General features: G+C 43.3%; 1 protein-coding gene across 4 annotated transcripts in view; it reads right to left on the reverse strand.

The window, feature by feature from the left end:
• Nucleotides 1-27,165, reverse strand: part of LOC110537747 (SH3 and PX domain-containing protein 2B) — an 84,258-nt gene that overhangs the window by 19,063 nt on the left and 38,030 nt on the right. For 3 of the 4 annotated variants that reach the window (XM_036937765.2, XM_090192752.1, XM_021624108.3), the window contains 6 exons: nucleotides 17,382-17,458; nucleotides 8,243-8,334; nucleotides 4,515-4,540; nucleotides 2,485-2,520; nucleotides 646-777; nucleotides 152-253 (listed from right to left, as the gene is read on the reverse strand). In XM_036937765.2, the coding sequence (XP_036793660.2) occupies nucleotides 152-253; nucleotides 646-777; nucleotides 2,485-2,520; nucleotides 4,515-4,540; nucleotides 8,243-8,334; nucleotides 17,382-17,458 (465 nt within the window). The remainder of the gene's footprint in view (nucleotides 1-151; nucleotides 254-645; nucleotides 778-2,484; nucleotides 2,521-4,514; nucleotides 4,541-8,242; nucleotides 8,335-17,381; nucleotides 17,459-27,165) is intronic. The other variant, XM_036937766.2, reaches the window with a different exon arrangement.

Here is a 27,165-nt window from a genome sequence, read left to right on the forward strand (position 1 = left end):
CACACTGTTTTGCGTCATAATGACTTGGCAGCAAACCTTGAGTTTTGACTATGAGCTGCTCCTTATGGCTGCCAATGTGATCAGTAATTACAGTAGGCCTATGTTTTGACTCAATGTGGCCTATGGCAGTGCGACACACGGAGCGAGTTACCTTCCTCGCCGGGAAGGGAGAAGTCGTCAGGGTCATCCTGGGCCTCCAGGCAGGTGGCAGGGACCCAGCCTTGGGCCTCGTCTGAACTCACAAACCACCAACCTTCACACAAAGAGCAAAACACACACAAACACAGAAGAGTCCGTCACACAGCAGAGGCTCGCTCTAGGTCCTGTATTGGCCTCTATTGGCTATTTGGAAGGTTCTGAGGACAACGTGATAGCATTATGCTGCTGCTATTTGGCAGTCGTCTTGGTACACATTAAAGTACCTGTATCTCAGGTGCATTCAAGTATGATAACATTCTTTCAGTTGATGGGGGGGGGGGGGGGGGGGTGTTGTTTTATAAAACACGTTAAGGGTCCCAAATGGCACCCTATTCCCCTTATAGTGGACTTCTATTGACCAGGGCCATCGCTATATAAACAAGTGTAATTTAGGACGCAACCTCAGTCATTTAGCTAAAGTGCCGCCATCTGATCCAGGTCTCGTACCAGACTCATTCTTCTCGATGACCTCCACCGTCTGTCCCACGTGCAGGCTGATCTCAGAGCTCTCCTGTTTCTCATAGTCAGTGACGGCCACATACTGGTCTAGGAGCAGAGGGTCAGCTGAGGTGGAGTCTCCTGCAGGGAGGTACACAGAGCACACATACATGTACAGTGCCAGTCAATAGGACAAACCTACTCATTCAAGGATTTCTCTTTATTTTTACAATTTCTACATCGTAGAATAATAGTGAATACATCTAAACTATGAAATAACACATTTGGAACAATGTAGTAACAAAGTGTAAAACAAATCCAAACATATTTTATATTCTTCAAAGTAGCCACCCTTTGCCTTGATGACAGCTTTGCACACTAGGAGTTCCCACATATTCTGAGCACTTGTTGGCTGCTATTCCATCACTCTGTGGTCCAAATCATCCCAAACCATCTCAATTGGGTTAAGGTTAGGTGAATGTGCAGGCTAATGCATCTGATGCAGCACTCCATCACTCTCCTTCTTGGTCAAATAGCCCTTACACAGTCTGAAGGTGTGTTTTGGGTCATTGTCCTGCTGAAAAACAAATGATAGTGGCACTAAGTGCAAACCAGATGGGATGGTGTATTGCTGCAGAATGTTGTGGTACACCTGTTTATTGAAATGTATTCCAGGTGACTGACTACCTCATGAAGCTGGTTGAAATAATGCTAAGAGTGTGCAAGCTTGTCATCAATGCAAATGGAGGCTATTTTGAATAATCTAAAATCAAAAATATTTTGATTTGTTTAATACTTTTTTGGTTACTACATGATTCCATATGTGTTATGTCTTTACTATTACTCTACAACGAAGAAAATAGTCAAAATAAAGAAAAACCCTGGATTGAGTAGGTGTGTCCAAACTTTTGACTGGTACTGTAGATCTGACCTCTCTATCAGCCACACCACCGCAGATAGAGGATGAGGATGAAGAGGAAGCAGGCATGGTTTTCGAGAAGGAAGAATAAAATGGTGGTCAGAGAGCAGAGAGGGGGAGATGTTATGACAGACGACAGGATAGGAAGGAGGGTTATGCTAATCAACCGCGTGGCTGCCACAGAGATACAGAGACAACCCACCACCAGGACACCCCAACACCTAGACTACTACAATGCTGTAGGTTAGAACAACAAGAGGGCCTGCTCTGTAATGTGCCCTTGATGGGATGACAACCAGAGCTACCCCTGGGGATGCAGAGTGTGATGCACTCATAATATCCTCTAAATGCATAATTGTCCAGAGATGGAGCCTTGTATTTAAATAATCCTGCATCACGTCTCTTGAACTAGATACTATAGATTATGAAAACTGTCACGTCTGATACCCCAAGAGCCAACGACACAGAATGAGGATGGTAATGTTGTTGTTGTTGTGGCACAGCATGCACATCTATCAAGGTGACGATTATTTCCCACAACCAAGACAGGGTTGATTTCAGCACAGGAGCAAGGGAGTTGGGCGGGGTGTACAGTCAGACACACACCATCTGGTGCCCTCTTGACATAACTAACACACCGCCATGCACATCACACAGAGTGAGCACCAAGCTTGCCCCACCCTGCCCTCTCTACCCCACCTGTCCCTAGCCTGGTCCCAGACCTGTATTTGCTTTAGCTTGATATAGAGACAGATGCGTTGGCTGAATCACATACAAGGCTATCCCTTCCCCCGCTCGACCCCGCACTGCCCAGGCCCACCTCAGAGCCACGTCCCAGCTAAAAGGCCCAAAAGCCAAGGGCCCCTAACGGAGGGCTAGCAACCCAGGGGTCACATACAAAGTATGACCAAGCATGAATCTGTTACTACCTCTCTTTAGGAAAGTAGTCGCTCTCTCCACAATCCCTGATGAAGGAAAAATGAAGGAAATTGAAACTTGACATGGATGGAAAATATATGGGTTGGTTAGATGAAAAAAGAAGAGGCAAAACTCTGAAACAAAACACTATGTAGAAGTAGTGGTGTGTATCTAACTTCAAATACATGTAATAATGATAGTCTTACATCTTTATATAGCAATCTAGAGTGAAAGTAATGGAGAGTATGCAACAATACAGCTAGAGGGCGCTCAGATCCCCATTGAGAAATGTAAACAGATGGATGCAAACACCACACAGTTTTTTCTCTGCCAGAGGCAATAGGACCTCTGAGTTTTCAGTCGTGGCCAAAAGTTTTGAGAATGAAACAAATATTAATTTTCACAAAGTTTGCTGCCTCAGTTTGTATAATGGCAATTTGCATATACTCCAGAATGTTTTGAAGAGTGATCAGATGAATTGAGTCCCTCTTTGCCATGAAAATGAACTGAATCCCCAAAAAACATTTCCACTACATTTCAGCCCTGCCACAAAAGGACCAGCTGACATAATGTCAGTGATTCTCTCGTTAACACAGGTGTGAGTGTTGACGAGGACAAGGCTGTAGATCATGCTGTCATGCTGATTGAGTTTGAATAACAAACTGGAAGCTTCAAAAGGAGGGTGCTGCTTAGAATCATTGTTCTTCATCTGTCAACAATGTTTTCCTGCAAGGAAACACGTGCCGTCATCATTGCGTTGCACAAAAAGGGCTTCACAGGCAAGGATATTGCTGCCAGTAAGATTGCACCTAATCAACCATTTATCGGATCATCAAGAACTTCAAGGAGAGCAGTTCAATTGTTGTGAAGAAAGCTTCGGGGCGCCCAAGAATGTCCAGCAAGCACCAGGATCGTCTCCTAAAGTTGATTCAGCTGCGGGATCGGGGCAACACCAGTACAGAGCTTGCTCTGGAATGGCAGCATGCAGGTGTGAGTGCATCTGCACGCACAGTGAGGCGAAGACTTTTGGAGGATGGCCTGGTGTCAAGAAGGGCAGCAAAGAAGCCACTTCTCTCAAGGAAAAACATGAGGGACAGACTGATATTCTGCAAAAGGTACAGGGATTGGACTGCTGAGGACTGGAGTAAAGTCATTTTCTCTGATGAATCCCCTTTCCGACTGTTTGGAGCATCCGGAAAAAAGCTTGTCCGGAGAAGACAAGGTGAGCACTACCATCAGTCCTGTGTCGTGCTAACAGTAAAGCATCCTGAGACCATTCATGTGTGGGGTTGCTTCTCAGCCAAGGGAGTAGGCTCACTCACAATTTTGCCTAAGAACACAGCCATGAATAAAGAACGGTACCAACACATCCTCCGAGAGCAACTTCTCCCAACCATCTAGGAACAATTTGGTGATGAACAATGCAATTTCCAGCCTTTTCCAGCACCTTGCCATAAGCCAAAAATGATAACTAAGTGGCTCGGGGAACAAAACATCTATATTATGGGTCGACGGCAGGAAACTCCCCAGACCTTAATCCCATTGAGAACTTGTGGGCAATCCTCAAGAGGCGGGTGGACAAACAAAAACCCACAAATTCTGACAAACTCCAAGCATTGATTATGCAAGAATGGGCTGCCATCAGTCAGGATGAGGCCCAGAAGTTAATTGATAGCATGCCAGGGCGGATTGCAGAGGTCTTGAAAAAGAAGGGTCAACACTGCAAATATTGACACTCTGCATCAACTTTATGTAATTGTCAATAAAAGCCTTTGACACTTATGAAATGCTTGTAATTATACTTCAGTATTCCATAGTAACATCTGACAAAAATATCTGAAGACACTGAGGCAGCAGACTTTGTGAAAATTCATATTTGTGTCATTCTCAACTTTTGGCCACGACTGTACTATGGCTGGACTCTTTAAATACTGGTGCAGGATATGCTAATCCTAATCTATTCCAGATGATATTGCCCACATAAACGTAATACCACAAACAATAATAACTTATACCAAAATGTAATACAAAACTTCCTTACCTGGCTTCTTCTTTCCGATGGGTTCCCTGTAAAAGAGAGAAAAAAAATCATTAGAATCAAGTAAGAGGAAATATACTACTTGGACAGAGTCAGTAAAGGAGTTTGGAACGTTTTATTACTTCGAAACACTTTGAAAATATTTCCACCTACGTAACGACGGATATATGTCTCTGAAAACTCTAAAAATATCAAACGTTAACCCTGTGAATAACCACACTGATTCTATTTATTTAATTCAGGCAAGTTTTGGGACTCGATTCAATTTGACCACTACACAATCACATTCAAATCTCAGCTATACATTTGTTCTGCTAGTCATGCAAGCTCTAGTCTAGATGAGTGAAACTAAACTCTGCGAGATCCATTACATATCTACAGATGTGTTGACCTTTGCACCAGATGAGAGGGGATATGGTTGATAGTGAGTTTCTGAAACTAGGCTGAATGAGAACATGATACTATATCCGCTCAGTCTGCTTTATCCATTTGGACTGCGATCCTCTAGCCATTCTCATTTGTGGTAGCCGATTCAATGCCCAGATGCCCAGGGAGACTGAGGTGGCTAATTCAGCCTGACTTTCTATTCTTTCTATACTCTCTCTCTCTCACACACACACACACACACACACACACACACACACACACACACACACACACACACACACACACACACACACACACACAAACTGTCCATCTTATTTTCCTCCTGAATAAAATTCACTCTCAATCACATAATGTATTGTTCGCCAGGCAACTCTGTTATTGCGCTAGCCACAGAGCATCTGCTACATTACTTAAATGTAATATATCTACAGCCATTAGTTTGACTATTAGCGTACTGTCAAGAGTCTCCAGCCAAGACAGCCACAGCTCCACCACTAGCCTGACTTATCAAAGGGAAGCAGACAGCTAGTGGCAGACTGGAGTCAGAACAGGGTCAGAAAGGCAATGTACTGTCCAGTATTCTGTATTCCGGAAGTACATTACAAGAGTTTTCCATAAGATCAAATCAGCCCTCCCCCTCACGCTAAATGAGGTTGTATTGGACCATGGATGAGTCAATCATGGTCAAGGATACATTGAATAGGAGGACCAACACATCCGTGGTGGGATGAGAGGACTGTGTTCAATATGGAGCTTTAAAACCTAGAGCAAGCCCATTCCACTACCAGGTGCCAGACCACAAGAGGTCCTAACCAATGACGAGCTAGCAATACGGGGGGCTCATCCTCTCTTCTACATCTTCCTTATACCTCTCCACTATCTCTCCTTTCCTCTCCTCGCCTGTCTTTTATATCTCCCCTCCTCTACCGCTCCCTTTCCTATCTCTCCACTACTCTCTCATGCCTGCTACTTCAATCTCGCCAATGGACAGACAGTGACATCCCTCCTTACTCTGGTAGATTTATAGAGGGCTGTATAGCGACCCAAGAGAGAAGGGCTGGTGACACGATGTCAGCCCAGCTGAACACAGTCTGCATTAGAAGAGAGCTGTAATCCAATTTTAATAAAGACAAACCAAGGTCTTTTCTAAATTCATCTGCCTCTCCCTCCGACCCTCCATCCTCCCCTCCCCCGTCCCTAGAAGCAGATGCTTGGAGTTTGTCTGTCTGAGAGGTAGCTAATAAGGTATGTGTCCTTGGCAACGGCCAGAGGGAACTAGCTCTCCTCCATCTGTCTGTCTAAGGAGGTGACCTGACAGCAGCCATTCATAGTGGCCAGAGCAGTGACAGGCCTTGTATTCTTCTCCTTCCACAGAGATTCATCTCCTCTGCAGTTACTGAACACATATTGTATCAAACAATCAGGCACCAGGCAGCCATTTTGGATTTCGACCAAGGTACTCATGCTGCAATAATGTCGATGGCCAACAAACTCTGAGGAATGATAAGCATCCTTGTGCAAAATCACTGATTGACGGTGCAGAATTATATTGTTGATGTTCAGTCACATTCTTTGACTTGTGCGTCAAATGGCGCACAGCAACAAAAAAAAAGCTAAATCGACAAACTAGCGCAGAAAAGTGTCCGGTTAAGATTGGACAGCCTAGATAAGATTGTAACATTACTCCCATAAACCCTGAAGTAGTTTTGGGATGTGTGAGTCGAACGCCTCTCTACATAAATAAATAGAACACATAGACCTAGTTAGGTGGCGAGAAGACTGTAGCTGAGCATGTCAAAGTACACATAGATAGGAAGCTGTTTGCTATAGCAGAAAAACTAGTAAGACAAATGTGGGACTTGTCAAATGGTGAAGGAAGAAAAATATCATCTGAAAAGCAGCAGGTTTGATACATTTCACCAGCAGGTTTGATACATTTCACCAGCAGGTTTGATACATTTCACCAGCAGGTTTGATACATTTCACCAGCAGGTTTGATACATTTCACCAGCAGGTTTGATACATTTCACCAGCAGGTTTGATACATTTCACCAGCAGGTTTGATACATTTCACCAGCAGGTTTGATACATTTCACCAGCAGGTTTGATACATTTCACCAGCAGGTTTGATACATTTCACCAGCAGGTTTGATACATTTCACCAGCAGGTTTGATACATTTCACCAGCAGGTTTGATACATTTCACCAGCAGGTTTGATACATTTCACCAGCAGGTTTGATACATTTCACCAGCAGGTTTGATACTTTTCACCAGCAGGTTTGATACATTTCACCAGCAGGTTTGATACATTTCACCAGCAGGTTTGATACATTTCACCAGCAGGTTTGATACATTTCACCAGCAGGTTTGATACTTTTCACCAGCAGGTTTGATACATTTCACCAGCAGGTTTGATACATTTCACCAGCAGGTTTGATACATTTCACCAGCAGGTTTGATACATTTCACCAGCAGGTTTGATACATTTCACCAGCAGGTTTGATACTTTTCACCAGCAGGTTTGATACATTTCACCAGCAGGTTTGATACATTTCACCAGCAGGTTTGATACATTTCACCAGCAGGTTTGATACATTTCACCAGCAGGTTTGATACTTTTCACCAGCAGGTTTGATACATTTCACCAGCAGGTTTGATACTTTTCACCAGCAGGTTTGATACATTTCACCAGCAGGTTTGATACATTTCACCAGCCATCACTGGGCAAGCAGTAGATTAAAGGCCCAGTGCAGTCAAAAGCAGTCACCTGTAACCACTAGTAACCCCTCCTGCTCTCCAGGCGTCTGGTAGCTCAACAACACATACGTGATGGGGGGTAAATGGCGTGGTGACTTTATGACTTGTGTTGGCACGTTGTAACTGTCAGGCTGACTATGACACTAATGTGTTGAGTGAGATTTACAAGAGTTCATGCCGCCTCAGCAGTTCTCTCATACACTGCTCCGCTAGGCTACATGTTATGTAGCTCTCACTCAGGGCAAACCAACCGCTCCCCCCTCCAACACAGCAATACCAGAGGGAGCATGACATCATGGTCATTACACTCTATTATAACCTATTACTGATGGATTGGCTTGTTTCAACATGAAATGAAATGGTGGTCAGGAGGAGGTCCTTTCTGCTACTTCATGAAACAAAGCCTGCACAAAGCATTGTGCTTCTTTTTCTTTATTTGTAGTGTTTGTTGTTGGCCCAGTACACACACGTTGAATGTTTGAATGTGCCTACTGTATAACTTATATGTATTTGTGCTGCTTGTCAGACTGTGTGACAGTGTGTTCCTTTGACAAGAAGGTGACGAATGGTGCGATGTGTAGCTTACTCTTTAGGTGGGTTGAGGTCTTCAGGACGGGTCTCGAAGAATAGACGAACCTCCTCACACTGGGATACGTACACGGGCAGCTGAATCAGAGCCTGCGCATAAACACAGAAACACACGAAGGTTTGAATGTTAATCAGAACCAAATGAAGAGTTTCATTCCAAAAAGCTATGCAGTATATCCATTTTCCAAATTGTTGGTAAAGTTGCTTTTATTGATTAAAGAAATTGAGAAATTGTTTAAAAAAATTCACTATCTAATCATGGTATGGGGTTGTTCAATGACAGACATGTATTGCTACATATCCACCTCACTCTCACAGAAATAAGTAGTACTGCTAGGTTTTACCATTGTTATGTTTGGAGGAAAGAGGGAGGCCTGCAAGCCAAATACCACCATCCCAAACGTGATGCCATCTATTTTGTGAAGAGCACCAGTCCCTTCTGCAGCAAAGTACCCCCACAATATGATGCTGCCACCCCCGTGCTTCACGTTTGGGATGGTGTTCTTTGGCTTGCAAGCCTCCCCTTTTCTTACAAACATAACGATGGTCATTATGGCCAAACAGTTCTATTTGTTTCATCAGACCAGAGGACATTTTCCAAAAAAGTACGATCTTTGTCCCCATGTGCAGTTGCAAACCATAGTCTGGCTTTTTTATGGCGGTTTTGGAGCAGTGGCTTCTTCCTTGCTGAGTGGCCTTTCAGGTTATGTCGACATAGGACTCGTTTTACTGTGGATATAGATACTTTTGTACCTGTTTCCTCCAGCATCTTCACAAGGTCATTCGCTGTTCTGGGATTCATTTGCACTTTTTGCACCAAAGTACGTTCATCTCTAGGAGACAGAACGCGTCTCCTTCCTGAGCGGTATGATGGCTGCGTGGTCCCATGGTGTTTATACATGTGTGTTATTTTTTGTACAGATGAACGTGGTACCTTCAAGTGTTTAGAAATTTCTCCCAAGGATGAACCAGACTTGTGGAGGTCTACAATCTTTTCCTGAGTTCTTGGCTGATTTCCTTTGCTTTTCCGCAGATGTACTGATTTTGAAGGTAGGCCTTGAAATACAGCCACAGGTACACCTCCAATTGATGCAAATTATGTCAATTAGCCTGTCAGAAGCTTCTAAAGTCATGACATAATTTTCTGGAATTTTCCAGGCTGTTTAAAGGCACAGTCAATTTAGTGTTTGTACACTTCTGACCCACTGGAATTGTGATACAGTGAGTTGTAAGTGAAATAATCTGTCTAAACAATTGTTGGATAAATTACTTGTGTCATGCAGAAAGTGGATGTCCTAACCGACTTGCCAATACTATAGTTTGTTAACAAGAAATGTGTGGAGTGGTTGAAAACTAGTTTTATGACTCCAACCTGAGTGTATGTAAACCTCCGACTTCAACTGTATATATTATAAGTCAATATAGTAGTAATATGATATCTGTATTTAAAGAATTTACATTTTACATTTACCAGATGCTCTTATCCAAGGCTGTAAGGTTCTGCTTTCCTTTTCTTAGCCAACCTTGTTCTTTTTCTTTGTGTTCTGGAATGTAGCCCTGTCTTTCATATTTTCTTTGATTTCACCTGTTCGTTTTTCTCACCTGGTCTCATCAGCTTCCCTATTTAGTTCAGTTCTTTCTGTTTGTATGGCTGTGCGGTATTGTTTGTTTTTGACCATTGTCTGCCTGTGACCACGATTCCTGCCTTCTGCGAAGGCTTACGAAACATCTGCTGTGCTCTGCGTGTGAACCTACAACTTTTTCTCCCTGAGTATTCACCACAAGAGAGAAATACATAAGTGCATTAATCTTAAGATAGCCAGGTGACACAACCACATATCACAGTGAAATATACAGGATACGAACATTCCATTCCAGATAAACAATGGATATAGAGTTGTGCAAAATAAAATACATTTTCATTTACATGTTTTAAACATCTGAGCACAGTAATATTTTACACACACATGAACTTACCCATAAGCAATCATTTCTGATGAAAGAACACATTAAATATTTGTGGATATAGCATTTTGGAAATAAACTCAAATGCTGCTATTGTATTTATGCCAGTGGCAGTGGTATTGGGAGTAGTGGTGTTCACTAGGAAATATGTAGCCTGTTTCCCAAGGGAACTACTACATGACAAATAGTGATACAGCAAAGTGAATGACAGCTATAGTACAGATGCTACATTCAAATACCACGTCCTCTTGCGTAGGCAAAACAACATACAGCAGGCATTACTACCCAACCACACCAACATAGAAAAAGCATCTACTGTACCTAAATGGAGCCAAGTCCACTCTATTCTATTTCCTGTTTCTAATCTAACATCAGTGATCCTTTCTCCCTGTGGGGGCCCGCAGGGCTGTGGCTCTGACCACAGCTCTGTGGCTAATCTAGTGGTGGGGGAGACATGCAGGCTGACAGGGCCATTCCTCAGGAGATGAAAGGCTAACTGGCCTGAGATATCTCTCTCCCTTTCTCAGCCTCAAAGGCCTCAGCACCTCAGTGATCCAACTGATCCAATGCCTAGAAGCAGCTGGTGGGTCTCTCCAACAAAACAGCCCTTATTATCACTGTGTGCAGAGAGGCAAGCATGCAGCACACTCCTCGCTGCCATGAGGCATTTCTCAAAGCTATCCATCTCAGCCTCAGGCCCAGCGTACGTCTGCATTTAATAAGGCTAAGTGCCTCAGTACTGTCCACCCAGAAAGGGGCAGCTCTCTCTCGCTCCCCGACAGCCTGAATTATGATATGGCTGGCCCGTATCATAAAATACTGGCCAGCCAGAGTTCAAGGTGCCCTTGTCCAGTGTGGCACCTAGCCCTTTTTGACTCACCGTATTGGAAGCCGTGCCAACAGACTGCCCATGCTAAAAGTATGGGAGGATTGCCATAGGCTTAGCTGAAACCCTATTCTCCATTAGCGTCGGGGCAAGAGGGTGTGCATGTGTGCGCGTGCATACGTACGTGTGTGACTGTCCAGTGGTCAATTACAAAGATTAAAATGCCTTTTTTAATGGGAGAAAAATCAAAATGATTCTCTGGAGTCAGCTAAGAGACAGATGATAAATGTTTTAAGTGTTGACCTCCAGAGGAGCCCCTTCATCCCCTGGTCCTTCTGACTGAATCTGGTACACTGTGTATGGGGTTAGGAAGAACATACTCCCCCTGTATTTCTCACCCCTTCACTCTGCCTGTGACCTGGTAAGTCATTAGTATTCTCCCCAGAGACTGGGAGCCGGAAGGCACATTACAGCAAATTGACTTTATTGGTGCTCTTTACAGCCGTCAGCATTAACCTAATTGTGTGTGTGGGGAAGTGTGTGTGTGGCGTTGAGTGCATGTGTGCAAGTCAAACAGAAAACAGTGAAGGTGGGGAGAGAACACACATATATTACATGCATATACAAGTAGATTATAGGAGTGGCAGATAGCCTAGTGTTTAGAGCGTTTGGCCAGTAACTGAAAGGTTGCTGGATCAAATCCCTGAGCTGACCAGATAAAAATCTGTCGTTCTGCCCATGAGCAAGGCAGTTAACCCACTGTTCCCCAGGCGCCGAGACGTGGATGTCGATTTAAGGCAGCCTCTCTGATTCAGAGGGGTTGGGTTAAGTGCGGAAGACACATTTCAATTGAAAGCATTCAGTTGTACAACTGACTCGGTATCCCCTTTTCCCTTTCTTAAACAGCATACACCAGCATTCTATAGCCCACCCTTTCCAAACAATGGCAAATCTGAAGATTGTTTCTCAATGGTAAAAGGGCAAACCTGGAGTGAAAACCTATATCCTCCAAGAATCAACGTCTCCTCTCCAACAGCAGAAACTCCAGCAAAGGTCATTCCATGCGAGTCAAGTTCAGGTTTAGGACTCACTCAGCATTTTGACAGAAAGGTCGAAATGGTGATCCTCTGAGCCAAACATGAAAGCAACTACACTGAACAAAAACATAAATGCATCATGCAACAATTTCAAATATTTTGCTGAGTTGTAGTCAATAAAGAAATCAGTCAATTGAAAGAAATGCATTAGGCCCTAATCTATGGATTTCACATGACTGGGAATACAGATGTGCATCTGTTGGTCACAGATACCTTAAAAAAAAAGGTAGGGATCTGGATCTCCTTCACATAGAGCTGATCAGGCTGTTGATTGTGACGTCCGGAATGTTGTCCCACTCTTCAATTCTGTGTGAAGTTGCTGAATATTGGCGGAAACTGGAACATGCGTTCATACATGAAGATCCAGAGCATCCCAAACATGCTCAATGGGTGATATGTCTGGTGAGTATGCAGGCCATGGAAGAACTTGGACAGTTTCAGCTTCCAGGAATTGTCTACAGATCCTTGTGACATGGGGCAGTGCATTATTATGCTGAAACATGAGATGATGGGGGAGGATAAATGGCACCACAATGAGCCTCAGGATCTCGTCACAGCATCTCTATTAATTCAAATTGCCATTGATAAAATGCAATTGCGTTTGTTGTCCGTAGCTTATGCCTTCCTATACCATAACTCCACCGCCACCATGGGGCACATTGTTCACAATGTGGACATCAGCAAACAACTCACCTACACGATGCCATACACGCTTTCTGAAATCTGCCCGGTACATTTGAACCCAGAATTAATCTGAAGAGCACACTTCAGCGTGCTAGTGGCCATCGAAGGTGAACTTTTGCACACTGAAGTCGGTTACAACGCAGAACTGCTGTCAGGTCAAGACCCTGGTGAGGACGCTGAGCATGCAGGTGAGCTTCCATGAGAAGGTTTCTGACAGTTTGTGCAAAAATTCCTCTGTTGTGGAAACGCACAGTTTCAACAGCTGTCTGGGTAGCTGGTCTCAGAAGATCCCACAGGTGAAGAAGCCAGATGTGGAGGTCCTGGGATAGCGTGGTTACACATGGTCTGCAGTTGTGAGGTCGGTTGGATGTACTGCCAAATTCTCTAAAACGACATTGGAGGCGGCTTATGGTAGAGAAACAGCTCTGGTGGACATTTATGCAGTCAGCATGCCAATTGCACACGCCCTCAAAACGCGAGACATCTATGGCATTGTGTTCTGTGACAAAATTGCACATTTTAGATGACCTTTTATTGTCCCCAGCACAGGGTGCACCTGTGTAATGATCATGTTGTTTAATCAGCTTCTTGATATGCCACACCTGTCAGGTGGGTGGATTATCCTGGATAAGAATAAATGCTCACTAACAGGGATGTAAACAAATTTGTGCACAACATTTGAGAGAAAGAAGGTTCGTGCGGTTTGGAAAATTTCTGGCATCTTTTATTTCAGCTCATGAAACATGGACCCAACACTTTACATTTTGTTCAGTATATTAAGTAAACACCTTACATTTTTCACTCGTTCAGCCCTCTGTCTTGACCAGGGTCAAGACAGAGGGGTGCCACCCCCCAACCCCCCTCTCTCCAAACTAGCCAGCCAGACTGGACAGAACCACAGACCTTTGATCTGACCCCCCCTCCCCCATTAAAGACACTCACCCAGTGGTATGGTTGCAAAGACGGGGTACTGGAAACTTTCAAACTTTACCAGTAAACTACCAGAATGTTGTTATTTTATGTAATCTATTACAAAATACCTAGTGGCTCATTTGGGTACTTGATGATTTTAAAATGAATAATTAGAATGACAACATACATCAACATAGTGAATACCATTCTTGTTTAACATGAAAGTTTCAGCATGACATTTTTTACACACATTTATTTATTTTACTATGTCAATATGGATTTGTTTTCAATGTTTTGACCTCAAACTGGTGTCAGTTCTGAAAAAAGTCAATAGTTGAAAGAGGTGCAGAGTTCAAAATAACAAAAACAATGTCATTGCTGATTAGATGCTTTAAACATATGTATTAGGCTATTTTCTCTTGAACCATATGGTCTATCTACTATAAATTCATGGACAATATGGACCCAGATATAAAGAATGAATACTATTTATTAATTTACTGTAAGTTAATAAAACGATAACAAAGTCAGTTTCAAACATCGCTGCTAATAACAGCTAGTTTCCAGACCGGACGTGTGCGTGCACCATCGTGCGCAAATAGATTTTGTCCCCCCACACCAAATGCGATCATGACACGCAGGTTGAAATATTTAAAAAAACTCTGAACCAATTATATTAATTTGGGGACAGGTCCAAAAGCATTAAATATTTATGGCAATTTAGCTAGCTAGTTTGCAGTTGCTAGCTTATTTGTCCTATTTAGCTAGCTTGCAAGCCAATTTGTCCTAGGATATAAATGTTGAAATGGTCCTCTACACCGACAATTAATCCACACATAAAACGGTCAACCGATTCGTTTCTAGTCATCTCTCCTCCTTCCAGACTTTTTCTTCTTTGTACTTTATATGGCAATTGGCATATTTATAGTGTTACTTTTATAGTGTTACCACAACAACCGATCGAACTCTGTTCATCTTTCAATCCCCCATGTGGGTATAACCAATGAGGAGATGGCACGTGGGTATCTGCTTCTATAAACCAATGAAGAGATGGGAGAGGCAGGACTTGCACCGCGTTCAGAGTCACAAATAGAACTGACTTCTATTTTAGCGCTTGGCAGCGCAGACACTCGTTGGCACGTGTGAGCAGTGTGGGTTTAATGATTGAATAACATGTATGTATGTGTAAATGTATTTTGCAACGCTCGCGCATGTGACATGAGAGGTGTGGTCAGCATGTTACTCATACCACTCCCAGACAGTCCTAGCTACATTTTTGCTTAAGAAAATGCTCTTTGCTAAGAAGCTATTTTTGTTTATTTTTGACAATTTTTTTATGGAAATAAGAACTGTAAGGTAATTAATTGTTACCCAAAAATGTTTTGATATTGTGATAAAAACAGATGCATTGAGTCTATAAAGGCAATCCATCAACACAGTCAACAAAGGACTATCGATCATAGGTGGCCGTAGATCTAAACATTTAATTATTCAATGCTGTATCCAGACGACTTTGTTAACTTCTCTAGGGTAGGGGGCAGCATTTGGAATTTTGGATGAAAAGCATGCCCAAATTAAACTGCCTTCTACTCAGGCCCAGAAGATAGGATATGCATATAATTGGTAGATTTGGGTAGAAAACACTCTAAAGTTTCCGAAATTGTTAAAATAGTGTCTGAGTATAATCGAACTGATTTGGCAGGTGAAAACCTGAGAAAGATCCATTCAGGAAGTAGGATTTTTTTGCTGTTGTTTTAGTTTTCTATTCAATTCCATTACAGTATCCATTGACTTAGGACTCAAATTGCAGTTCCTATGCCTTCCACTAGATGTCAACAGTCTTTAGAAATTGTTTCAGGCTTATATTCTGAAAAATGAGGGCGTAAGAGCAGTCTGAATGAGTGGACCCTGCCGTGTCACAGAGCTTTTTCATGCGCTCGACCGAGAGAGTGCCTTTCTTGTTTACCTTTTATATTGACGACGTTATTGTCCGTTTGAAATATTATCGATGATTTAGGCGAAAAACAACCTGAGGATTGAATATAAACATCATTTGACATGTTTCTATGAACTTTACGGATACAATTTGGATTTTTTGTCTGCCTGTTGTGACTGCGTTTGAGCCTGTGGATTACTGAAGAAAACGCGCAGAGGTTTCTGGTTAAAAAGATTGACTTTATCGAACAAAAGGAACATTTATTGAATAAATGAATATCTTCTGAGTGCAACCATATGAAGACCATCAAAGGTGAGTGATTAATTGTATCTCTATTTCTGACTTGTGTAACTCTTCTTCTTGGCTGGTTACTGTTTGTAATGATTTGTCTGCTGGGTGATGTTCTCAAATAATCACAAGGTATGCTTTCGCCGTAAAGCATTTTTAAAATCTGACACTGTGGTTGGATTCACAAGAAGTTAATCTTTTAACCTATGTAAAATAGTTGTATCTTTTCTGAATTTTTATAATGAGTATTTCTGTAATTGAATTTGGTGCTCTGCAATCTCACTGGATGTTGGCCAGGTGGGACGCTAGCATCCCACATAACCTAGAGAGGTTAAGCCCTCCTTGACAAAGAGGAGAGCAGTTGTATTAAACATTTTCTTTGTATTCAATGTGTTAATTTGTATTGAGGATGCTACTAAATCAGTATATCAAAGTCCTCTATGGAACCCAGAACAACAACAAATGTGACTGCAGACCAGACTGAGGAAGTTCTATGTGATCCCATAGAAGTGGTGCAAACTTAGTCTAAAACTATTCACATAAACCTAAACACACCCACAACACATCAACTCTAGAACCTTAGTTTCCCAAAATGACCCCCTGAGGTAGCCTGACCCCTAGGCCTCCCCTCCCATGTGTACCCCATCTCTCTCACCAGTGTCCTGGCTTCATAAACAAAGGTTCTCTGGCAACATGCCAGGGAATATGTTGTTTTTTAAGAGCATGACTGAGATGGAACCACCTTTCAAAAATTCCCCAGGCAACATAAAAAGGCAGTTCTGGTTTATAGGAAAGCCCTTTAAAAGTAAACATGGCCCACTGGGCACAGACATCAATTCAACGTCTAGTCCACGTTGGTTCAACATAATTTCATTAATATGATGTCGAAACTATGCAGATTCAACCAGTGTGTGCCTAGTGGTTAAGGGCTTGTAAGCAAGCATTTCACGCTAACGTCTACACTTGTTTTATTCGGAATTTCCGCAATGTCTAATTCCTGAAGAAAATATCATTTTCGAGGATGACTGATTTTGTTATCGTATATTTCCCAGTGGGTAATGATAAACGTATAAAATATGCATGTTTTTAACATTGCTAGTGCATTGGTCTTTGTATAGAGAAACAGAATGGCTATAACAGGTCAGTGGAACTAGAAACTAGGGTGTATGAAATCCAAAACAGTCTAACTCTGACTGCCATGCTATCAGTGAGGTAAACCGGTCAGCAGGATCATGAATGCAAACCCCTGGCTCTTGTCTGAAGCTCTATCTACCACAGTGCTAATGTCCTAATACCTGAGATTTAGGTTCCTCTCCAGGCTTCTTCCCCATGGGAGGTTTTAGGGGTTCAAGTTTGGGTCATGTGGAAGATGTAATACCCCTGAATTTCCCCAATAGCTGAGCAGTGGTCTCAGTCAGAGCCTACTCACCCTGCAGTACTCGTTAATAGGCCTCAGGCGCTTCATGGCCACATCCCTGATATGGCTTCTCCTGAACAGGATCTTCCCTGGAAGGAAGAAGAACAACAGTCTTTAGGATCTAATGTACATGTCTTACAAAGATACAAAGCCCTCTAGCCTCCCCTCTTATCCTAGTCCTCAACCAATAGTCTCACGTTATATATAGTACATACTCAAACTGTATGATAATTCAGTATTTGAATGGTGTGGATTCACATTAGCAATTATACAAGCAGACATAAACAATTATAAATACTCCATAACTGCAATAGTCCGTTTTTACGGATTACAATATTCACTTTTGATGGAAAATGTTACGTTTGTGCTTTTCTAATAACCAATTAGACTTGTTTCACGCAAGTGACTGATTGATCGTGCATGTGAGGAATCCTCACTATCAGTATAAGCAATTTGGCAGTACGCCCAGAACATTGTTTTGAGTACCGAAAGAGGTATCTCAGTTTCAAGGTCTCAGCTTGGAGAGAAGAAGCCTCTTGAGGTATTGGTCATTCACATGCAGGAACCACACGTTAATGATGAATTAATGATGAATAATGAATAATGTAAATCATGCAATTATAACTTGTCTGTGTAAACAGTATATAAGAGAACTAACGGGACTGCCCCGGCAGAGCTCCCAACCGACGTGTACTATGGTTTGTTGGAATCTTCTTCAGCATGCTGATAATAAAGAATGCTTCATTTAATAGGTGAAAACCAGGTGTTCCTGGTGGTCATTTCCACAACAGTTTGGTGCCTGTGGAGCTTTCTAGTGAGGGTCTGGGAGGAAAACCGGTGGCCCATTTTCTGTAGCATGAGGGAAATTCCCAAATGAGCAAAAGACGATGAGGACCCGCCCAGACCAGACCCTTACTGCGAGGGTTGAGGGACACGGCAACTGATTTCAGTATGTCAATTCAATTGTATGAAAATTATTACAAAATAAATTAAACTAAACATTAAAATGAAATGACGTCTATTTGGTCTGGGACCACTGTAGTCTGGGACTACTAGAAAGGTACCATAGTCTCTGGGAGGCTAAAGTCGTCTGGGACTACTGAGGTGGGTAAGGGCTGTTCAGAGAAGCCCCACTGACAGCTGTCTATAGGCATTTCTGGGAATTGTATATGTGGTCTGGGACTACTGAGTGTGTTTGGATAATACGTTTCGATATATAACGTTAGCTAGAGGTTCTGTCCTCCACCGCCCATCATAGTCTGGGACTACTAGTACTACTCTGGACTCCCGAGTGGCGTAGAGGTCTAAGGCACTGCATCACAGTTCTAGAGGTATCACTACAGACCCTGGTTCGATTCCAGGCTGTATCACAACTGGCCGTGATTGAGAGTCCCATGGTGCGGCTCACAATTGGCCCAGCGTCGTCCTGACTTGCCTAGTTAAATAAACGTAAAATAAATAAAAAAATACTAGTAATAACACAAGGTGTTATTGAGCACGGTGTGCTGTTTTATATGTATAGGAAGTAGCGGCAAGAACCATTGAAGAAATATATGCTGCTTAGGATGTACTGACAGAGAATCATTGAAGATGCACATGAAGTGTTGTGGATGTGAAAACCTAAGCTTTATAATGTTATATAGGGATTATGTGTGATGTGAAAGAGGTGTGTGTCTGAAAGAATACCCTAGACAGTTCTGTGTGAGCGGAGTTTCTCGATCTATAACGTTATCTAGGGGTTCAGTCCACCACCACCCGTCGATCTACAGATAATGACCACTGACAGGAGAAGCCATTGACAAGTTTGAGAGGGTAACAGCTGTGATGGGTAAGGGCTGTTCAGAGAAACCCCACCGACAGCTGTCTATAGGCATCTCTGGGACATGTCTATGTGGTCCGGGACTACTGAGATTTCCTCGAGAAAATGATAGGCAGCAACTCAAACAGGAAGTACCCGTGCTCAGGTCTATTCAACGCTGGTCTGACCAATTGGAATCCATGTCTCAAGATTGTTTTGATCTGGGATATGTTCCGGGTAGCCTCTGACAATAACATTGACGTATACACGGACACGATGACTGAGTTCATCAGGAAATGTATAGGGGATGTTGTTCCCACTGTGACTATTAAAACCTGCCCAAACCAGAAACCGTGGAAAAATGACAGCATTCGCACAAAACTGAAAGCGTGAACCAGCAGATTTAACGATGGCAAGATGACTGGGAATATAGTCGAATACAAACATTATGATGCAATCAAATAGGCAAAACGTCAGTACAGAGACAAAGTGGAATCGCAATTCAACGGCTCAGACACAAGAAGTACGTGGCAGGGTCTACAGACAATCGCGGATTACAAAGGGGAAACCAGCCACGTTGGGGACACCGACATCTTGCTCCCGGACAAGCTAAACACCTTCTTCGCTCGCTTTAAGGATGACACAGGTTCACCGACGCGGCCCACTCCCAAGGACAGTGGGCTTTTGTTCTCCGTGGCCGACGTAAGACAATTTAAGCATGTTAACACTCACAAGGCTGCCGGCCCAGAAGGCATCCCTAGCCGCGTCCTCAGAGCATGTGCAGACCAGCTGGCTGGAGTTTTTACGGACATATCTCTCCCTATCCCAGTATGCTGTCCCCACTTGCTTAAATATGTCCACCACTGTTCCTGTACCCAAGAAAGCAAAGGTACTAAATGACTTCTGTCATCATGAAGTGCTTTGAGAGACTATTTTAAGGATCATATCACCTCTACCTTACCTGACATCCTAGACCCACTTACATTTGCATACTGCCCCAATAAATCCACAGACGATACACTTGCAATCACACTGCACACTGCCCTATCCCATCTGGACAAGAGGAATACCTATCTAAGAATGCTGTTCATTGACTACAGCTCAGCATTCAACACCATAGCACCCTCCAAGCTCATCATTAAGCTCGGGGCCCATGGTCTGAACCCTGGACTTCCTGACAGGCCCAAGGGGTGAAGGTTGGAAACAACACCTCAACTTCGCTGATCCTCAACACAGGTGCCCCACAAGGGTGTGTGTACTCCCTACTCACCCATGACTGCGTGTCCATGCACGCCTCCAACTCAATCATCACATTTTCAGAGGACACAACAGTGGTAGGCCTGGTTTCCAGCAATGATGAGACAGCCTACTGGGAGGAGGTGAGGGCCCTGGCGGTGTGGTGCCAAGAAAATAGCCTCTCCCTCAAAGTCAACAAAACGAAGAAGCTGATTGTGGACTTCAGGAAACAGCAGAGGGAGCACGCCGCTATCCACTTTGATGGGACCACAGTATTATACACATCACTGACAATCTGAAATGTTCCACCCACACAGAAAATGTGCTGAAGAAGGCACAACAGCAATATAAATATGACCCTCACAAACTTTTACAGATGCACAATTGAGAGCATCCTGTCAGGCTGTATCACCGCCTGGTATGGCAACTGCACCGCCCACAACTGCAGGGCTCTCCAGAGGGTGGTGTGGTCCGTCCAACATATCAACCACCCGAGCCACACTGCCTGCCTTCCAGGGTACCTAGAGGACCCGATGTCACAAGAAGGCCAAAAAGATCATCAAGGACATCAACCACCCGAGTCACGGCCTGTTCACCCTGCTACCATCCAGAAGGTGAGGTCAGTACAGGTGCATCAAAGCTGGGACCGAGAGACTGAAAAACAGCTTGTTATTTCAAGGCCATCAGACTGTTAAATAGCCATCACTAGCCACCACCCGGTTACTCAACCCTGCACCTTAGAGGCTGCTGCCCTATATACATAGACAGGGAATCACCGGTCACTTTAATGTTTACATACTGCTTTACTAATTTCATATTTTTGTCAGATGTTACTATGGAATACTGAAGTATAATTACAAGCATTTCAAAAGTGTCAAAGGCTTTTATTGACAATTACATGAAGTTGATGCAAAGAGTCAATATTTGCAGTGTTGACCCTTCTTTTTCAAGACCTCTGCAATCCGCCCTGGCATGTTGTCAACTAACTTCTGGGCCACATCCTGACTGATGGCAGCCCATTCTTGCATAATCAATGCTTGGAGTTTGTCATAATTTGTGGGTTTTTGATTGTCCACCTGCCTCTTGAGGATTGACCACAACTTCTCAATGGGATTAAGGTCTGGGGAGTTTCCTGGCCATGGACCCAAAACATCAATGTTTTGTTCCCCGAGCCAGACCATCATGCTGGAAAAGGAATTGTGTTCTTAGGCAAAATTGTGAGTAAGCCCACTTAGTTGGCTGAGAAGCAACCCCACACATGAACGGTCTCAGGATGCTTAACTGTTGGCATGACACAGGACCGATGGTAGCACTCACCTTGTCTTCTCCGGACAAGCTTTTTTCCAGATGCCCCAAACAATCGGAAAGGGGATTCTTCAGAGAAAATGACTTTACCCCAGTCCTCAGCAGTCCAATCCCTGTACCTTTTGCAGAATATCAGTTTGTCCCTGATGTTTTTCCTTGAGAGAAATGGCTTCTTTGCTGCCCTTCTTGACACCAGGCCATCCTCCAAAAGTCTTCTCCTCACTGTGCGTGCAGATGCACTCACACCTGCCTGCTGCCATTCCTGAGCAAGCTCTGTACTGGTGGTGCCCCGAGCCCGCAGCTGAATCAACTTTAGGAGACGGTCCTGCCACTTGCCGGACTATCTTGGGTGCCTTGAAGCTGTCTTCAAAACAATTGAACCGCTCTCCTTGATGTTCTTGATGATATGATAAATGGTTGATTTAGGTGCCATCTTACTGGCAGCAATATCCTTAACTGTGAAGCCCTTTTTGTGCAAAGCAATGATGACGGCACGTGTTTCAGTGCAGGTAACCATGGTTGACAGAGGAAGAACAATGATTCCAAGCAGCACCCTCCTTTTGAAGCATCCAATCTGTTATTCAAACTCATCAGCATGACAGAGTGATCTCCAGCCTTGTCCTCGTCAACACTCACACCTGTGTTAACGAGAGAATCACTGGCATGAGGTCAGCTGGTCCTTTTGTGGCAGGGCTGAAATGCAGTGACATTTTTTGGGGGGATTCAGTTAATTTGCTTGGCAAAGAGGGACTTTGCAATTAATTGCAATTCATCTGATCACTCTTCATAACATTCTGGAGTATATGCAAATTGCCATCATACAACTGAGGCAGCAGACTTTGTGAAAATTAATATTTGTGTCATTCTCAAAACTTTTGGCCACAACTGTAGTCCATTCCTTTAGAATGGAGATCTACTAGCAGGCTAATACAGTGGCTGGCCTCATACATAACCCAACTCTGAAACTACAATTACAGTTGTTACGTGCACTGTGAATAGTTTTGCCTTCTTGTGTCTTGTCATGAATTCATGATCAAATATAGTGGATGACATCTAAAATATATGGTCCATACCACGCAGCCACAGATATGGCCACCGGCTGGTCTGGGTTTGAGGTCACCAACAATAACAAGAAATGGATACAAATAGGCCTCCGAAAAAGTATTGAGTTCCATTTGAAAGATATATTTTTAACTGAAGTACCAATCACAGCGTCTGTTGGAGACAGAGAGGGCTCACACCACCTCTCATCATTCTCACCTCTCTTCCTTGTGAAGAGTTCTCTAATGCTCCTGAAGCCCTGTAGAAAGGGCAAGTTTGTTTGACAGGGTCAGAAAGGTTGGATGGGAATGGGGTTTGGGTGGTATTTTGGGTGGGGGGAATGGGAGTAGTAAGATTTGTAGGGCTTTATTTTATTTTATTATAATCAGGGCTAGATAAGAGCATATATATGCTCTTATCAGGTTGGTCACATTTGTTCTGGTCAATGGTCAACTTGACACCCAAGTGCTCCCCGTGCTACAGCTCTCCCCTCAACACTTTCACAGCAGCTGAGGCAGGAAGACAAATGCTCTGTTGCTAATATGAACTATCCCCAAATCCCAGTGATATAATGCTGCCCTTTGTAATTAAAGTCTCTGTCGCATTAAAGCATCTTGCCGAGGGAACAGAGCATAAATACAACAAAAGAGCGCTAAGGCACCACTGGTGAGCAAGAGTCATCTGACTAGTGGGCAACTCGCTGCGTCGACCTGCACAACGCTTATTTTCATATACAGTCCTTTAAGTATTCACACCCCTTGACGTTTTATTATAATGAACTTAATTGTCCCTTGACACAACTGCTCTTTTTTTAAACATTCTTTTTTTTAAACAAATGTTAGCATTTTTCTTCCACTATCTTGATTTAGATAACTATTCAACCCCCCCTGGCAGCGGTTACAGCTGTGAATCTTTCTGGGTAAGTCTCTAAGAGCTTTGCACACCTGGATTGTACAACATTTGTCCATTATTATTTTCAAAATTCTTCAAGCTCTATAAAATTGTTTGTTGATCATTGCTAGACAACCTTTTTCAGGTCTTGCCATAGATTTTCAAGCAGATTTAAGTGAACTGTAAATCGGCCACTCAAGAACATTCACTGCCTTTTTGGTAAGCAACTCCAGTGTTACTTTGTCTTTGTTTTAGGTTATTGTCCTGCTGAAAGGTGAATTCATCTCCCAGTGTCTGGTGGAAAGCAGACAACCAGGTGAACGTCTACAATTTTGCCAGAGCTTAGTTCCATTCAGTTTATTGTTGTTTTTATTCTGAAACTCCACAGTCCTTAACGATTACAAGCATGCCCATAACATGATGCAGCCACCACTATGCTTGGAAATATGCAGCATGGTACTTGGTAATGTATTGGATTTGCCCCAAACATAACACTTGGTGTTCAGGACTAAAACTAAATTGCTTTGCCACATTTTTTTTAAGTTTTACTTTAGTGCCTTTGTTGCAAACCAATAGGTGCCCTTTGTGAGGCATTGGAAACATCCCTGGTCTTTGCGGTTGAATCTGTTTTGAAATGAACTGCTCAACTGCAGGAGTTTACAGATCATTATGTGTGGGGTACAGAGATGAGGTAGTTATTTAAAAACTCTAGCTATTGCACACATTGAGTCCATGCAACTTGTGATTTGCTAAGCACATTTTTACTCCTGAACTTATTTAGGCTTGTCATAACAAAGGGGTTGAATACCAAAGCTTTTAATTTAAAAGAAAATCTCCACATAATTCCACTTTAACATTAGGTATTGTGTGTAGGGAAGAGACAAATCTCAATGTAATCCATTTTTAATTCAGGCTGTAACTTAGTTGGAAAAGTAGAGGGTACAAAGTACTCTGCCGACACGCAGGAGTTCTCAGGTTTGCCTTTCAAGGAAAAGCCTACGAATACCTCGCTGTCCCCTTAGGGCTAACATTCGCTACCCAAATGTTCAGCAAGTGTGTAGTGACAGCTCTAGCACCCCTGAGAATCAAGGGACTAAGAGTATCTGCTTACATAGACGATTACATGCTTTGATCCCCGACACAGGAGCAAGTGGTACGAGACACGGCTTCTCTTGTAACCCACCTCAACGAGCTAGGGTTCAAGATAAACTAGAAAGAGTTGTTTGGTGCCAGCACAGAGAATAGAATACCTACGGGTCAAGATGGATTCTATCTCTCGTTGGGCCACACTCTCTGACAGCCTTATCACATCATTCCGACAGTGCCTCTCCCTGTTCAACAGGGGGGCGCTCGGACACGCTCAAAACGTGTCACCTAGTGCTGGGGTTGATGGCGTCCATCTTGGTACTACCACTAGGACTACTGAGCGTTGGGTAACTGCTCCATTGCCCGTGTCCACGTCTGCACCACAATCAAAAGATGTAAGTTGACCACAGACTGTCTCTCGGCTCTCCGTCACTGGAAGACCCTCTCCATCTTTGCTTCGGGCACTTCCCTAGGGTTAGTGTCTTCGAGCGAGGTGGTGACGCCAGACTCACTCACAGGGTGGAGCGCAGTTCATGAGGCAAGAGCAATGAACCGACTGTGTTCACCACAGCTCCGCCACTGCTGACAGCGATTCCTTCGCTGATACACTTTCTGCCCTTCCTTTTGGAATTGTCACATCCTGGTCTGTACATACTATGACTGGTGGCATAAACCGCCTGGGGGACATTCAGTCTACAGACTACTATATATACACACAGTACCAGTAAAAAGTTTGGACACACCTATTCATTCCAGGGTTTTTCTTTATTTTAGTATTTTCTACATTGTAGAATAATCTCTACATGGTTGAATAATAGTGAAGATATCAAAACTATGAAATAACACATATGGAATCATGTAGTAACCAAAAAAGTGTTAAACAAATCAAAATATATTTTGGATTCTTCAAGTAGCCACCCTTTGCCTTGATGACAGCTTTGCCCACGCTTGGCATTCTCTCAACCAGCTTCACCTGGAATGCTTTTCCAACAGTCTTGAAGGCGTTCCCACATAAGCTGAGCACTTGTTGGCTGCTTTTCCTTCACTTTGTGGTCCAACTCATCCCAAACCACTCTTTTCTCTGTATATATCAATGATGTTGCTCTTGCTGCGGGCGATTCCCTGATCCACCTCCACGCAGACGACACCATTCTGTATACTTCCGGCCCTTCCTTGGACACTGTGCTATCTAACCTCCAAACGAGCTTCAACGCCATACAACACTCCTTCCGTGGCCTCCAACTGCTCTTAAACGCTAGTAAAACCAAATGCATGCTTTTCAACCGTTCGCTGCCTGCACCCGCACGCCCGACTAGCATCACCACCCTGGATGGTTCCGACCTAGAATATGTGGACATCTATAAGTACCTAGGTGTCTGGCTATACTGTAAACTCTCCTTCCAGACTCATATCAAACATCTCCAATCTAAAATAAAATCTAGAGTCGGCTTTCTATTCCGCAACAAAGCCTCCTTCACTCACGCCGCCAAACTTACCCTAGTAAAACTGACTATCCTACCGATCCTCGACTTCGGCGATGTCATCTACAAAATAGCTTCCAATACTCTACTCAGCAAACTGGATGCAGTTTATCACAGTGCCATCCATTTTGTTACTAAAGCACCTTATACCACCCACCACTGCGACCTGTATGCTCTAGTCGGCTGGCCCTCGCTACATATTCGTCACCAGACCCACTGGCTCCAGGTCATCTACAAGTCTATGCTAGGTAAAGCTCTGCCTTATCTCAGTTCACTGGTCACGATGGCAACACCCACCCGTAGCACGCACTCCAGAAGGTGTATCTCACTGATCATCCCTAAAGCCAATACCTCATTTGGCCGCCATTCGTTCCAGTTCTCTGCTGCCTGTGACTGGAACGAATTGCAAAAATCGCTGAAGTTGGAGACTTTTATCTCCCTCACCAACTTCAAACATCTGCTATCTGAGCAGCTAACCGATCGCTGCAGCTGTACATAGTCTATCGGTAAATAGCCCACCCAATTTACCTACCTCATCCCCATACTGTTTATATTGATTTACTTTTCTGCTCTTTTGCACACCAGTATCTCTACCTGTACATGACCATCTGATCATTTATCTCTTCAGTGTTAATCTGCAAAATTGTAATTATTCGCCTACCTCCTCATGCCTTTTGCACACAATGTATATAGACTCTCTTTTTTTTCTACTGTGTTATTGACATGTTAATTGTTTACTCCATGTGTAACTCTGTGTTGTCTGTTAACACTGCTATGCTTTATCTTGGCCAGGTCGCAGTTGTAAATGAGAACTTGTTCTCAACTAGCCTACCTGGTTAAATAAAGGTTAAATAAAAAATACAATTGGGATGAGGTCGGGTGATTGTGGAGGCCAGGTCATCTGATGCAGCACTCCATCACTCTCCTTCTTGGTCAAATAGCCCTTACACAGCCTGGA

Source organism: Oncorhynchus mykiss, chromosome 12 (genome assembly GCF_057628025.1).
Source record: "Oncorhynchus mykiss isolate SJ-2025 chromosome 12, ASM5762802v1, whole genome shotgun sequence".
NCBI lineage: Eukaryota > Metazoa > Chordata > Actinopteri > Salmoniformes > Salmonidae > Oncorhynchus > Oncorhynchus mykiss.